Here is a 16,341-nt window from a genome sequence, read left to right as displayed (position 1 = left end):
TGTGGCGTAGAACGGTTTTTTACGGACTTTAAAAATGGCGCTGTCGAGACGAGGGGCCGCATCGGTAGTATCGGTAGCATACGTGGATTGCTCGTGAGCATATGGGGCGCCGTCACGTTCGAAGGGCATCGTGATATGACGCCAGCATCGAATGTACTACCGTGAAAGGCGGAAGGTACCGACATCTCGGCTTGTGTGAAGGGCGGTTTGGTAAGAGGCTCCGCGGCGTCGTTGTGTGTCCGCCTTGTTATCCACCGTGTGTTGCTGTCATGCGAGATAGGAACATATCTCGTGCCTACGCTACCCGCAGGCGGCCGCGTAATTGGCGATTTGGAATTTTTTTAACGAGCGAGGGTCGCTGCTGCTCTGTTTGTGGTGCGGACGCACGAGATTTGTCTCCGTTCTCATTATCACGCGGCGCGTGAGTTCCATTTGAAATTGGTGCTGGTGGTTCCTACCTACTCCGGCGTTACTCTGGTTCATCGTTTCAACTAACTAGGTCACGTCTCTAAGACCGATCAGGACGTGTGAGATAAAAACAAAAGCCATTTCTTATCATCTCTCGATTGCGATTGTAGAGGTGCAGTCTGTGCTTTACGGAAGCGCGTTGATTTTGACAGAGCCGGGATAACTTGTGCGCCCGTTTGGTGGTCGGACACGAAACGAAAGCTGTTTGCTTTAACGGGAAGATGCCTTTGGAATGGCGCTCACGTTGCATGGGGTACAGTTGCACGCCATGCAAACTGGAGCTGGAACCTTACACTGCATCTTCCTGTTCGAGTGCCACTACGGCCGGTCTCGGGTTTCCGCAGTCGGAGACAGAGGACGGGCGCTGTGTTAACACCGTAATGTTTAATATTACTATTTATGGCTGGTGTTTGAAGGAATGCCTCTCTTGGCAAGTCCGGTTTTTAGAAAATGAGTGTCAGTAAAATACTTTCTGCGCACGTTTTGGCATGATGGCTTATCAAAACAGGAGGTCATAGATAAGCATGGTTATGCCATGACCAATTCTGTGCCTTAATGTATTTCCTTGTCGAATTGTGGTGCTTAAGTTGTCAGCGTTGGCAAGAACTTTGCTTTGCATAAAATGCTGCCAATTCATAATAAAGCAGGATGTGATGAAGTATTATTGGCTTTCGAGGAATTTTCTGCCATTTTTGTAATGTTATGCCTGTATGTGCCTTAGGAAAAGGCTGTTACACCTGTCAGATGTAAAATATTTGTTTTTGTGGGAGTACGGTAGTAATAGAGAAATGGTTAATTTGCTGGGCTTGAGTTTGTGAGGTAGCTGAGTAGATGTACTATGGCACTTTTTATATTTCTTCCAGTAACTTTGTGTGCGCATCTTTCATAGCCATCTGTCACTAGTATCATCTTGCGTAGGGGGTTGCATTTTACAGAATTGTATCTCCGTTGTTATCTCTCTAGCATTGACATGTTACTGATAAAAGTTGCTGCCCTTTTCTGCTTAACAGCACTAGCGCTCAATCAAGCAACTCTGACCAGGTTTCTTGATTCAGTGGTTATGCGATAGTGCATTACATTGCATGCTGTTCCTTCATGCCTGTTAAACCCAGTTTGTAGACTGTGTGTAACATGCATGGTGGGATATTCAGCTCATTTCTTTAGATTTCATATTTTGGAGCATGAGGGTTCATGGGGAACTTACTTTATTTCGAGAAATTTTGTGCTCGGTCCGTTGAAACTCTGCCTTTTTAGTTGCTGAGATTCTTCATTTTTTCTTCATTGTCATTCATACCTTTTGCAAAATATTTTTCACCATCTCAATGCGAGAAGGTGGAGTGCTTTGCTTCTGTATATGAATATATTGGTAAACAGTTTGTCCTAATTCTCCTCCACTCAAATGCGCTCTGCCTTGTTCAGGGATGTCCGGCCATCTTTTCCTGATTGAGCCAGTATCGCATTCCCAAGCAACCTCTGCACTACAAGTTGGTCAACTAGGCATGCAAGTAACAATGAAACAGAACAGTTATGAACAAGGGTGCAGTGGTTTGCTTGAGTGTGACTCGCGTATTAGAGGCCATAGTCTCCTGGAAAGTTGGGAGACCCTGTCAAACTTTACTCATCCGCCAGCAACATCACAGCGCTCACAGCTAAATTTTTGCTTCCCTTTATGGGGCGGCATTTTAAATGCCACTGATTGTTTTCCTAACATAATCATCATCATCAGCCTGACTACACCCACTGCAGGGCAAAGGCCTCTCCCATGTCTCTCCAATTAACCCTGTCCTTTGTCAGTTGCCGCCACTGTATCCCCGCAAACTTCTTAATCTCATCCGCCCACCTAACTTTCTGCCGTCCCCTGCTACGTTTGCTTTCTCTTGGAATCCACTCCGTTACCCTTAAGGACCAGCGGTTATCTTGCCTTCGCATTACATGCCCTGCCCAAGCCCATTTCTTCCTCTTGATTTCAACTAAGATGTCATTAACCCGCATTTGTTCCCTCACCCACTCCCACAAGCATGCTTCACCATGCTCTGGAATGTCAGAAATGCTGCATTTTTAAGTAGCTTGTTGATGGCAGCTACAGCAGTGTGGTTGTGTTTTCAGTCATAAGCATTGATGTTAAAGTCGGCAAAACAAGTTGAGTCTTTGAGTGAAGAAGCCTGTGCGTGAGGCCTCCACCCTTTCAGGCACCTTCTTCACTCTCAAAGACTCAGTGGGAAGTGGGCAACTAGTACTGCTAATACAGATTTGTTGTACGTTTCTGTTCTCATTGGTTTTTTACTATTAAAACGTTTAGATGGTGTAAATAGCCCTTCTTTTTCATTTGGTGTGGGGAGACTTGAGGGCATAATGCATGGACACTGAATTTGTGAAATAGCTGCAGCCCCACCACCTGTGTGGCTCAGATAAGGTGGCAAACCTTATCTGAGCCACATGCATTGAGCTGTGGCCTCAGTATCAAAAATGGGGTACAGTTGTATTTATTCATGTCTGCGGGATAAAAGAGAGATTAGTAAGTCCCGTGTAGCAGCCCTGTTTTCTGAGGTGTACACAGGTGTGGAGGTGGGCAGTGCATTGTTGACTTTCGCATTCTTAGCGAGTTTGGAAAAATGCTTAGTTAATGTTAAACAGATGTCTTTCCGGATGTCATGAAACAAAAGGTATTTGCACTGCCTTGAATAGAATAGAAGAAAAGAAAGATTGCTAGAAACTGCACGCATCCTTCAGACCAAGTAATATGGCTTATGAACACGCAAATGAAACTGCAGCATAGAAGTCTATTAGGCATTGCCATTGTGGTACGGAAAATAACTGCAAGTGTACAGTTGCCACATAGACTGGACAGTGTGTGTGGTACCTGTGAACCTGCTGAATTCTCTCTCATGGGAAAGAGGTGAATTGTGCGTAGTGATCTGTTATGCAGGAAATGCCATACGTAGGTTCAATTAGAAATGTGGTCACATTTACTTTTCTTTAATAATCGTGCTTTCTCCCAAAACTTCACTGTCCAAAATTTAGACACCTGTAGATTGTGGGTGGCTGTGAGCATGGAGTTAAAACTCAGTAATGTAAAAAAAAAACGGGCTTTGTGCACTTCCAAAAGTGTCAAGTTGTAGCCACCACCCATGCAGTGGCTGATGCCAGAGCCGTAGGGTTGTGCCCCCATCTGCTAGCAACACGAAACTGGCTGCAGGCAGTGCCAATTGTAGCACTGTCAATCAATCAATCAAGCTTTATTTCTGATCAATCAAGCTTTATTTCTGATGCTGCCTGCTATTTCTGATCGTTATCAGAAATGGCAGGGAGCATGCTGTTCTCTGGCCTACCTGCCACATTTTTCACCACTGAATGTGGTACAAATGAAGTGCAAACAAAAGGAATGGAATGTATGAGCGCTACCTGGGTGCATTGCTGCAAATCATTTGCGTTTCCCATAATGCTTGAATTTGAATAGCATTCAGGTGGGCTCGGTAGCTGTGCGAACGCACGGACTACTAATCCGCACCTGTTTGCTGTGCAACTTAGCAACAAATCCTCCCTTTTCACTAAGCAATCCAGTAACTACTACCTAACGGAGCTGCCAAGCCTGCAGTGCTGCACCAAGTGTTGTTGTTGAATGTTCCCATGCCATCCGTTTGCTTTTACTCCCGTCGGGTGATGTGGAAACCAACCCGGGGTCAGACAGTTCTGAAACCATTCTTTCCAAACTGCAGAAACTAACAACTGGCCGAGCAACACTGATTTCCGACTTACAGGACATTAAGACGCAGCTCAAAGCAACTGACACAACCCTAGGCAATTTAAACAAGCGTCATGGTGGCTCTCGAATCACGGTGTACCACTCTGTCTGCAAGTAGGTTTGAATTGGACATCCTGAAAACTTCAACCACTCAACTCATTCACCAGATCGTTAAACTGGAAGCACGTATAGATGATGCTGAAAATCGCTCTCGCTGTTACAATCTCATGTTTTGCAATATTTCTGACACTAATCCTTCTGATAGTTTTGTGAGTTTAGAAGAAACAGTCATTAGCAACTGCTTTATGTATCTAGATTTTACCATTGATCCTAATCTAATCGGGCGCGCCCACCGTCTTGGGCATCACTTGACAGACAGCAGCAAGCCAATGATTTTAAAGTTCACATCTTTCAAAAGTAAAAAAAGCATCCCTTCTTGTGGGAAAAAACTTAAAGGAACAGATTATAATATTGACGTATCGGCGAAGACTTTTCTCCTGCAGTCTGTAATGCTCGAAAACAGTTAGTTGCTTGTGCACATCAAAAACAGATAAATTAGCGTTGCGTTCAAAACTTTACACATAGGTCCAAAACGTAGCTCATTCAACGAGGCATTGCAAACTGTAAAAGAAATACAATAGCAACCATCCTGTCAACAACTTTCCTCACACCATTCGAACCATTTACTGCAACCTACACTTTCCTTGTCAGCGATCTTCTCCAATGTCTGTAGTTTTATATCAGAGCGAGAAGTCGTTTCTAATCTGGTCTCATCATCTTCCATCAACTTACTCATCTTGACAGAAGCATGGCTAAACACTGACGTCTCTGACAGCGAAATTGTCGCTGACTTGCTAAATTTCAGTGTTTCGCGCAAAGATAGTAGGGGAAGAGGAGTAGTTATTACAACTAGACAGGAGCTATCATGCATAGCCATCAGTTTTTCATGAGACATGGAAATATTATGGGTCTTGTTCCACTCTTCAGTATAGCAAATTCTCGTTGGTGTTTGCTATGAGCTCCTAATACCAGTCCAGATTTCTCGTAAATTTTATAACGTACTAATTGAAATCAAAATTAAGCACCCCGATGCAGGTATTTTACTCTGATGACTTCAGTTTTCCTAGCATCGATTGGCAGAATCTAACCACTTTGGGTAACTGATGCTAATGAATTTCTTGATTTCTGCCTTGATTTCAACCTAGTGCAAGTAATATTAAAGCCAACTCTTATAACTCAGAGACTGCACTAACTCCCTGGATCTGATATTAATGGATCTTCTAGAATGCATTCATTCCATCACTTATCATCCAGGTGTCAGGGATCACAAAGCAACACATGCATGCTTCGGCACTAAACTGTTTTTCCATATAACCAATAAAAAAGTTACCCAGTTATACGATAAAGGAAACTATGTTTCCATTAATAACAAACTTTGTGGCTTTCTACCCTTTTTGTGAATCTAATATTCATCAAAAACGATTCACTATAACTGGTCTTTATTCAAAGTGGCACAAAGAATTGGTTAACAAATTTATTTTAAAAATAATTGTATGAAATAATCAGCAGTACCCATGGTTCACCTGTTTAAGATGTCTGGAAAGCAAAAAGAAGTGCCTTTTTCCATTCAGCGAAATTTTACAGAGGTCAGAACACACGGAATAAGTATTACGCGGCTGAAAAAGCATACTTAAACAAAATTCGTGAAGCTAAACGCACCTTTTTTCATTGCGATTGGCCTAAAAGGTTGTCCACTAACCCCTGTAAGTTTTGGCAACCCACAACACACTAGTACCATTTCCCTCGCTGACCCATCAGGCGAACCCATTTCTGATGCAGACTGCACCAACATATTTAATGAAGCATTCTCATCCGTGTTTACTAAGGAAACTGACCTGTCACTGCCTCAGAGCCGACATCTATTCAGGATCACACGCCTCCCCTAATATTCTCTCCAACAGGGATCTTATCATTAGTAGAAAAGATGACACTTTCATCCCCCACTGGCATCGACAGTGTCAGTGCCAGAGTATAGAAAACACAAAGGAAACATCTTTATCATTTTTTGTGGCTGTTGTTCACCGAGTCACTCCTCAGTGGTCAAACTGCCCAACGATTGGAAACATGGGAAGGCCACTCCAGTCCACAAATCGGGCAACAAGAACTCGCCTTTAAATTACTGTCCGATTTCTTTAACCTGCTTACCCTGCAAGATCATGAAGCATGTCATCTATACCCATATCGTGGTATTTCTTGATTCTGTCAACTTTATCAAGCATGCTGTGGCACGAGTTGCCTTTAGGTACCTTTGTCTGATCGTTGGTTTGCCAAGCCCTGTGTGTCGACGACTGCTGTATTTTGCATAAAAATGCATGCACCTACTCGAGACGGGTTGTAAATTGATTTCACGGTTGCACAATTCTCGGGTAATTGAAATCATGTCACAGTCCCCGAATTTGTTATTTCGCATCATCTCTGTTCAGGGCCATCCACTGTTGTGTACCAAATGCATTTGGCTGTGCTTAGAGTGCAGTGATGAGAGAGGAATGGCAGTCGAGTTGGGAAAGTGTACAGGTCGCTGTGGAGGTCGCCCAGGAGGCGACCGCGGCCACGCTTATTTGAGGGCTGCCTGAGAAGAGGTAGCAGCGTCCAGCCGAGGCCGAAGTCCAGAGCGTTCTCTGCGCAAGCCAGCGTTCTCCTCCGCGTGCCCACCGCTTCGTCTTCTTCCGCGTGCCGATACGGTGGCGCTACAGAAGTTTAAATTAAACTCTAAAACCTGATTGGTGGGTATGGCATCAACGGACATGACGCCTGGTAATTTTTTTGCCACCACAAAGTGTGGTAGTGTGTCTGGACTCATTAGCTCTGCTTTGTGCTAGCACTTAGCACTGGGTATGACAAAGTGACTCGTGAGATAAATGAGATAGTGTGTTTGTTGGCTGATGTGCTCCTTGACCATGATGGGTCTTTGTTCTTTGTGCACTGTGCAGTCTGGCCTTTTCAATTGTCTCTGCTGGAAGTGTTTGCTGCAGACTTCTGGCTATCTCTTAACACCGGGTTTGTTCTGCTTGGACATGTGACTGTCTCTTTTGTTCCAATGTGAGCAGCCTGTCTGTCCGCTCCTTGCCTTGATGCATTCTGCAGTTCAGTTGTCCAGCTACTGCAGTGGTCTCCTCTCAGAACGATTAATGTACGTACTGTAAGCACAGTGTGCGACCTTTGTTTTTATCTGCTAATATTCACCATCATCACTCATCTTCATCGTCGGAGAAGTGGCCATCGTACTTGCGAGTGGCAGTAAAGCTCGCTCGGCCCTCTGTCTCACAGTGCTGATGCTCAGCCGGAGCTGTTCCTTTTGACTCAAAGGATGAATGATGCTCGAAATCTTGTGTGTGAAAACTAAGCCTTGGAAACACAAAGTATAGTTAGATCCGGGCCAGCTGCGTTGAGCTTGAGATGGTAACTGACATGGTCCTGTGTGGGGCCACATGCCCAGATAGTGCATGGCGTAGAGTTTGTTGCCCACATTTAATGCGACAATAAAATTATTTTGCCAAAAATATACACCTAGTGGAAGCCTAGCCTACACATTTGAAGGTTACTAATTATTTAAGAAACACTATCACTAAGTCCAAAAACGAAAACGACACGAAAACAAAAATGGGTACCGACAAGTGTTGATAGATTTGTTCAGCACGATTTGTAACAGCTATGGCTTTGTAACAGCTATGGCTAAGGTCTCCGTCCCAAAGCGACGGAGACCTTCACTACGGCGTCCCTCATAGCCTGAGTCGCTTTTGGACGTTAAACCCCATAAAACCAAACCAAATACAGTAATTAATGCAATAGTATTTATTCAATGACAGTCATTAATTATACCGTGGGAGTTGCTGATGAGCACTGACCAATAATTTTTAGTGGTTCTCGTTTCTCTGTCTCATTAACATCTGGCTGTCAACAGTGGCACGATGTCACCAAGTGGGTACAACACTTTGTGTCATTAATGTGCGTGTGCTTTTGTTATGTACAGATTTACTACTCTGACTTTGATGTGAGCCCTGTTGGTATTCATTTTACTGTCACCAGTCAGTACATCTCCTGTGAGCTCAGCCGCCGCGGTGGCTCAGTGGTTACGGCGCTCGACTGCTGACCCATAAGACACGGGTTCGATTCCAGCCTCGGCGGTCGAATTTCGATGGAGGCAAAATGCTAGAGGCCCAAGTACTGTGCGATGTCAGTGCACGTTAAAGGACCCCAGGTGGTCGAAATTTCCACAGCCCTTCACTATAGTGTCTCCCCATAGCCTGAGTCGCTTTGGGACGTTAAATCCCAACAAATCAACCAAACCATCCTGTGAGCTCAAAGCCTTCTGACTTAATATGGAGCTTGACAGTATTGAAACGTGAAGTGTTTTGCAGTGGCCAGCAAAAATGCATGTGCCATAGCTTTGAGAGCTCTAGAAGCTCCTCATGTGAGGCTGCAGTATGTATAAATAAATAAATAATGCAGTGAGCCACGACTGTTTTCTGCCACTGTGCAGTGAACACTCAGGGGGCACTGCGTTCAGTCGCAGTCTATTCGACTTGTGATATAATGCTGCACTTGCAGCAGTTGGGAACTGCAGCAGTTATGACAAAGGACTTACTGGTGAATGCAGACTGTACCATTATTTGCCTGCTTAATGAATACACCCCTTTCTTTTGGTGTGCAGCGTGCTGGTGGCCGTAGCGAGTGCTAGCATGTCTGTGGGAGGAACAGGAGCGTATGAGGATGATGTGTTGCTTTCGGCAGAGTCGTCGTCAGAGAGAGAAGACAGCTGTCGTGGCGTGCGTGCAGGTTGGTGCTGTCCTCTTGACCGAGCAGTGGCAAGATGCTGAATGCCTTCAAGAAGCTGGTCGGCAACAGTGGGGGCGATGGGGGTGTTGGAGGGGCCACGAGCGGAGGAGGGAAGCACCAGCCCCCGTCGGGCATGCAAGCCATGGAGCAGAGCCTGCAGAAGCGCTTTGCCCGGGGGGTCCAGTACAACATGAAGATAGTCATCAAGGGGGACCGCAACGTGGGCAAGTCCTGCCTCCTGCTCCGCCTGCAGGGGCAGCCCTTCAAGGAGGAGTACCTCCCCAGTGACGAGATTCAGGTGGGCTTTTCACAACCTGTATCATTGTGGCTGCAAGCCTAGCTACTTGGCAATCATCAGGAATAGTGTGACAGAATAACAAGGTCTGGTACACACAAGGATGTAGAGAAGCAAAAAAACAAGACAAAGCCTGGGGAGTTTTCTCGAAGCTACTCAACTCGCGAAAACCTCAATTTTAAAAAGGCGGAAGCAAAAGCACGGCACATCCGCATGGCAAAACTATGCACAGCAAAACTATGTGTTATCCATAAATAGTGCAATTACATCCAAACAATTGTGGGAACAAGTCTGCAAACTTAATGGCAGCTTTTCTCCTTTCACAGTTTCTTTTCTGACATTAGCGAACAGGCAGACATACTGGAGGAACATTTTTCTACCGTTTCTAGTTCCTCACACTGCACAGTCATTTTGAAAGTACAACGACGCAGTTTTTCCCGGAACAGATGAGTAAAAAAAGCTGATTTCTGCTTATTTCTGCTCACAGTGTCAAGTTGTTGAGGACATAGTGCGGCAGTTGTAGCCGCCATTGCCGGTGCAGACAGGGACTTGAGTGATACCTTAAATGACGAGTGTATCGTCCAGCTTGTGACCTGTACACAAGAGCAGTCGGAAAATGTGGACAATGCGGAGGATGCCGAAGCTCTCGTGCCCACTCCAAGCAAGGTGATGGGCGCCGTTGGCCTCTTAGCAGCTAGCTGGGGCCCGCAGGTGAACCGAGGATGCCATGAAAGCAATTGTGTGCTATGAGAAGTGTGTACACCCACTGCTGGCGAAGTGCACTCAACCCCAAATCACGGCTTTCTTCACAGCAAAACAAATGCGTAGTTCCTTCCAAAACATTGGCATGTTTTCTTCCGGACGCGCAGGCGTGGATAGTGGCAGATACGATGCCGTGTTACCTTTTGGGTGTTGCTACGTCACAATTTTAGATTGTAAAGGACAAAAAAAAATGCCCTTGTCAATTTTGTGAATTCCCGATTTAACGAAATAATTTGAGCCTGCTTATCATTTCGTTAGCAAGTGTTGTTGTCGGGCTAGTTGGTCACATTTTTCATTCACCGTGACAGGTTTTTTTGCACGTAAAAGATGTCATGTTGACAAGACGACAGGACGAGTGCAATCCTGTCCTGTAACATCTATTGCAATCCTGCGCAATCCTATGACAGGACTGCGCTCATCCTGTCATATTGCGTCGCGCAGGATTGCAACAGATGTTACAGGACAGGATTGCACTCGTGCTGCCGTCTTGTCAACATGTTTTCTTTATTGCACAAAAAAGCACCATGGCGAATGAAGAATCACTTCGTTAAATTGGGTTTTAACTGTAGATCCAGTACAAAATGCAGGTTTGCGTCTCTCATCTGGTACATACAGAACATTCTGCACAAATGGTCGTCCACATTTTCCATAAATCTGGAAACAAATGAACCTTCCCTTGAAACAGGAGAACCATGCCAACATGCTCATATGTCCTGAAAATACAGTCCTTACTGAAACATCTGCATTTTCCCATAGGTACAAAGAGGACCTCCAGAACACTGTTCAACAATAAACTCTATTAAATGAGACCTTCAAGGATACTTGCCAAAAGTTAGAGCTGCCATGGTACAGCATTCCCTCTGTACGTGACTGCATATTAGCAGACATTGATAAAGAACAGACAGAACGGATATTGCAGGAATTCATGGCAGTAGAAGAAACATATGCATGGACAGCTCAAAAAGAGCAGATTATGTCATAAGTGCAGTTGTGCAAGGAAACTGGGAGAAAATAGTAAGGCTGTCTCTGTGTCTGTAGGCAGTATAATAAATGACAGTATTGAAAACAGCATAATCTACAGGGATTCCCTTATTCACCAATAAATCTATTGGCTTAGTGGTGGGGCCTGCAAGTGTGAATTTATGTACAACCATCGGTACAACCAGTCTCATCGCTACACAGCTGGATTGGGGAAGGCCCATTATTGTGAGAGGCTGGTTATGTCAGTCAGGTAGTTTAGATCTCTCCTAGATCAGTCTTAGTCACAGGGGGTGTGGAATGCTGTGGGGCTCCCATGCTTACCGTTGAGATTCTGGAAGTCTCCCCATAGTGGCAGAAATGTTGTTTCCTGGTGTTAGTCTTAGATTCAGGCCTACTGAAGCATAGTTGGCCACAGATTGCTCGTAAGGTAGTGCCTAGAGTGGGAAGGAGGAGTGTCTGGGCCAAGTTGTGTGTGGTGTCCCCAGGTGGCCAGCATCCAGTGGAGCTACAAGGCCACTGACGACATAGTCAAGGTGGAAGTGTGGGACGTGGTGGACAAGGGCAAGAAGCGGAAGCCCATCAAGGGCCTCAAGCTGGACAACACCGTGGCGGACGCTCAAGGGGTGAGTGTCTGCTGGCATGTGATGCGAACGGGTGGTATCCGGCAGCCAGTGACATTATTACCACACGTTATATGCTACAACACTTCGTAGGTAACCACTCTCTACAGCTTGCCTAAGGTTAGCCTGGTGAAATAATAATTGGACTTAATTGCCTGTCAGGTCTGTGACAGGACACTTCACTTGACGGGAATTTTCATTGTTCTTCGAGGTTTCTATTGTCAGTTCTGTATGAGAATGGGTATTGTAAGCTAACTGGTGCCGATTAACGGAGCTTTAGTATATTTAATTTTGTCTCCTCATTGTATGGGCCACCAGACCCTCCTCTAGGAGGAGGGTCTGATGGCTTCTTTGGAGGCTGGTGCCTAGGGCCTGCCAGGTGTTTGTACAGAACTTGTTGTTTTGGCCAACGGTCACTACTGAGGTTCAGGTGAAGCTGTACTAATCATTCTTGCCGGAATCGCTTAATACAGTAGAATCTTTATCATGCAATACCGGTTGATACGAATTCATAAAATGACGTGGCCAGAGTGCATTGTGTGCAGTGGGCAGAAATTCAGATGTTACAAACAACCCCCACTGCGGATGATATGTACGCGCAAACCGCCATCGCAGTAAAACCCTGTCATGTGAAAACAGAATATTCTGCATATGAATTTTGTTCATTTTAGGTGGTACGAATTTCGGATGATATGAATCATTTTCGTGACCCCGTGGGATTCATATGATCGAGATTCTGCTGGAAATGTTTGGGCTGCAGGCGTAGTTACATGGGTTCGTGAGCGCGGTCACTCGGACTCATTTGGACTCGTACTTACATCTGCGTCTGAGCTCTAGTGAATTTTGGTGAGTCCGAGCCTATTTGAGTCTGAGTTCAAAGGTCTTCTGAGTGGGAAAGATTCTGAGTGAGCTCAGGTGAGCCTAAGCCTAACGCGAAGCTGGGCCTGTGTAGAGCACGTTTTAGATGGGCGAATATTGTATAGTGCCACTGTCTGTGACTGCACTTCAGCATGCGAAGTGTCACTCTGTGGCACGAAATCTTGGTGATTAGGTTGGCCATATGCCTCATGCAGTCCAGTGAAATCCAGGGTTTGATGGAAACCCGTGTGGTCAAGCATGTTCATGTTTTTTTTTTTTTTTTTAAGTATTGAGCGCTGGCTAACCTTATTAAAATAAATAAAATAAAGTGGTTACATCTGCTGATGCAGTTTTCCCAATATGTCCTACTGCAAAGCCTAGAGTGTAAAATGCTTGGTAAATATCGCATTTCATTTCTGTGTGCTCAGCACAGTGTATAGCAGCACATCTTCTAGATTACTATGTTGCATTAAGGATGCCATAATTCAGCTATCAAAAACTGCAGCAAGGCATGCATTTTGAGAAAGCTTGCGAAGCTGCTGTTCTTGCGACTGAGGCATGAAATATGAAAGATGTGTGCTCACCTGGGTGCTTTCAGTAAATGCTGGGATATTAACCATGTTTCTCCTGACCTTCAAAGTTAGTCAAATGCAGCCTTTTGCGGTGAAGACAGTCGCCCATGTGGCGTCGAGTCGAATCTCTTTAACTCAGCCCCCATTAATTCGGATAATTTGGACTTCCGTCGGAGTTCCGCCGAATGTCCATGCAAGTATATGCATCGGAGGCTTGTTTATTTGGATGCCACTGGGCTCACATCTTTTAATTCGGATGGGTCCCTGAAGGGGCACCTTGTCAAGATATGATGTGCTCGACAGGTGATCATCCAGATCATCCAGATGGCGCCCCTCTGATGCTTGCACAGAGGCAGGCGTGTGGACGGTTGGCAGGTTCTTGTTGATAGGCCGAGAGAGAGTCTGGCTGCGTAGTTTCCCTTTCGAAACTTCTCTGCTAGCCCACGGCGATGGCGGCTATCTGTTGCGCACATCAGCCAGCCAGCCAAACTGCACACGGTTTGGTACAGTGATTGCCTTGTTGCTGATCTTTTTTTTTTGTTCTCTTTTTGAAAGCATCTTGCCGCTCCGCTGCCAATATGTGCTTCCCTTGCTTCTGTCTGTGAGGTATTTCCGTTCGTCCAGCGTGCTGAAACTCCGCACTCATCGCGTGCTGTTCACAGTTTTTGCGATTTAGCTTCCTCGCATGCTATGCCACATGAGAAGAAGCTCCAGTGGTGCCATTTCGGACACTGAAAGTAGTCGCAGAGACCCTTACCATTCTGGAGCAGTTCTGCTTGCACCACTCCTGATGGAGTATACTGATTAAAACATTTGACAGAACTGCGAGAAATCACTGTTGTCGCGCAGTTTCGTCTTAAAACAAGATTACAACTGCCCAGGTTCCCACCATATAAATTTCGCTTTCACGTGAACGGTTTTTGGCAGTTTTGGGGGGCTGTTCGATAATTCGACATTTGGATAATTTGGACGTTTTTTTCCACTCCCTTGAAATTAACGAGGTTTTACTGTAATGTAGAATGTGGACAGAGCTATGAAGAGACGACCTTCCATGCACAAAGAGCTGTTTCAAGCAAGTGAATCTCACATAGGCATTGAAATCAGGTGCCAGATGCCCCCACAGCAGCGCCAGCGTAATGAGTGACAAAGAAGGGCCCCCAGTTCTGGCACTGCACCATCAGGTCACCCCTCTTTCTTCCACCGTACACTGGAGCATGTTGGGTGTGATGATATGGGGGAAGGAGCATGCTCACTCGTGCTGATTTCTACTAAACTTTGACGTCCTGAAACTCATCACTGTAGCTTTGCGGCCTCAAAGCACCAGTGAAGAGTGTGTCAGGTCAGCAGATGTCACCATGATGTGTAACATCTGCCAAGTCCCATGCAGTTTCGTTGCACCACATTGTCGGACAGTGCATAGGTTTCCCGCTTGTTTAACAGCACCTCACCATTGAGGGCTGTGTTGCAGGGTTTGGCTGATACACTGCAGAAACAAATGCTGTACCTTAGCTTGGTGCAGCTGACCTTCTCGTCTGCCTGGAAAACGTTATGGGAAGCATTCATACATAAACAACACTGTCTAGCAGCTTTGATATGGAGAAGGCTTGCGATACCACCTGGAACTTCGGGATTCTCTGTGACCTAGCAGACCTAGCTATCCGTGGGAGGGTGCTGTACTGCTTCAAAGGTTTCCTTTGTGACCATTCATTTCATGTGCTCCTGGGTTCAATACTTTCCAAAAAATTAATTCAGGAGAATCGGGTGCCGGAGGGGTGTATCTTAAGTACTGCGCTGTTTGTGGTAAAAAATGAATTTGAGAGCTAAAATAATTTCAAAGTTCGTGATGTATTCAGCATATATCGATGACCTTCAAATTGCATGCACAACCTCCAGCATATCAACCTGTGAGAGACGGATACAACTCGCATTAAACAGACTAGCGATTTGGGCAGACAGAACAGTTCTCCCCACAAAAAAAAACAGTAGCAGTTCTTTTCTTGCTCAGAAGAGGCTTGCAGAATGACCCCATCCTGCACCTAAATGAAACCATACTACCTATGAAACAAGGACATAAATTTTTAGGCATAATATTCGATAAAAAACTCATTCCTACTGCACATAAACTCACTAAAAAAGAAAGCCTCGTAGTCTCTGAACATACTAAAAGTGCTCTCAAGGAATAATTGATGGTCTGATAGGGTATGTCTCCTACACAACTATCACTCTTTGGTACGTTCCTCCTTGACTTATAGGTGCATTGTGTACGGTTCAGCAAGACAGTCACACCTGAAAAAATTGGATTCAGTACACCAGGCCCTCTCATGTGGCACATACAGGACATCTGCCATTGTTAGCGTCTATGTTGAAATGAATAAAGCCCCGCTTGAAATTAGGACCACTCTCACTTTTTCATATGTTGGGCTGCCGCGGTGGCTCAGTGGTTACGGCGCTCGGCTGCTGACCCGAAAGACGCGGGTTTGATCCCGGCTGCGGCGGTTGAATTTCGATGGAGGCGAAATTCTTGAGGCCTGTGTACTGTGCGATGTCAGTGCACGTTAAAGAACCACAGGTGGTCGAAATTTCCGGAGCCCTTCACTACGGCGTCCCTCATAGCCTGAGTCACTTTGAGATGTTAAACCCCAATAAACCACTTTGCATATATTCTTAATGTGGAGTCTCTACCAAAACACATCTGCCACCCAGCTGTGGGAAATGTCCTTCTAGAATAATATTCAACAACAAACCTCAAGCTACCTCAAGCTCTTGCAGTTTAAAGAGCTGTTCCAGAATCTCTGCCTACTGGACACATTACCTGGCATTGCGCAAAGATGCACTACCTTCATGGCACAATTTCCTACAGTCTGCGATTTCACTCTTACTCAATTCCATAAAAAGAAACTCCACGACAACATATCGTACAAGAATTTCTTGCACTCGAAGAAAAATACAGTGGCTTCATGTATTCCTATACTGATAGCTCAAAAATGAATGTTTACCTTGGAAGCGCAGTGGTACGAGGGAACTGTGAGTAAACAGTATGACTCCTGCAGTATACATCTGTCTTCACTGCCGAATCTTACGCCATCAGTGTAGCTGTAGAAAAAATAGTAAAGGAGAACCTCTCAAACAGCATTATTTATACAGACTCGCCAAGTGTACTTACAGCCCTTCATTCTAAAAGTGCAATTACTCCGCTCTTGGTGACAT

The 16,341-nt window shown here is 45.2% G+C and overlaps 1 protein-coding gene across 6 annotated transcripts in view; it reads left to right on the top strand.

Moving 5' to 3' along the window:
• The first annotated feature begins 21 nt into the window (after nucleotides 1-21).
• LOC149356696 (rab-like protein 6) overlaps nucleotides 22-16,341 on the top strand; it is a 76,613-nt gene continuing 60,293 nt past the window's right edge. For 4 of the 6 annotated variants that reach the window (XM_089584284.1, XM_089584283.1, XM_089584282.1 and 1 more), the window contains exons 1-3: nucleotides 22-210; nucleotides 9,047-9,344; nucleotides 11,570-11,707. In XM_089584284.1, the coding sequence (XP_089440410.1) occupies nucleotides 9,081-9,344; nucleotides 11,570-11,707 (402 nt within the window). In that variant the 5' untranslated portion in view covers nucleotides 22-210; nucleotides 9,047-9,080. Of the gene's footprint in view, nucleotides 211-4,226; nucleotides 4,325-9,046; nucleotides 9,345-11,569; nucleotides 11,708-16,341 lie in introns of all 6 variants that reach the window. The other 2 variants (XM_089584280.1, XM_089584281.1) reach the window with 2 other exon arrangements.

The sequence above is a fragment of the Amblyomma mixtum genome, chromosome 3 (genome assembly GCF_055824585.1).
Source record: "Amblyomma mixtum isolate Tamu chromosome 3, ASM5582458v1, whole genome shotgun sequence".
Classification (NCBI taxonomy): Eukaryota; Metazoa; Arthropoda; class Arachnida; order Ixodida; family Ixodidae; genus Amblyomma; species Amblyomma mixtum.
The sequence above is the reverse complement of the archived record's forward strand: the minus strand, read 5'-3'. Positions and strand labels throughout refer to the sequence as shown.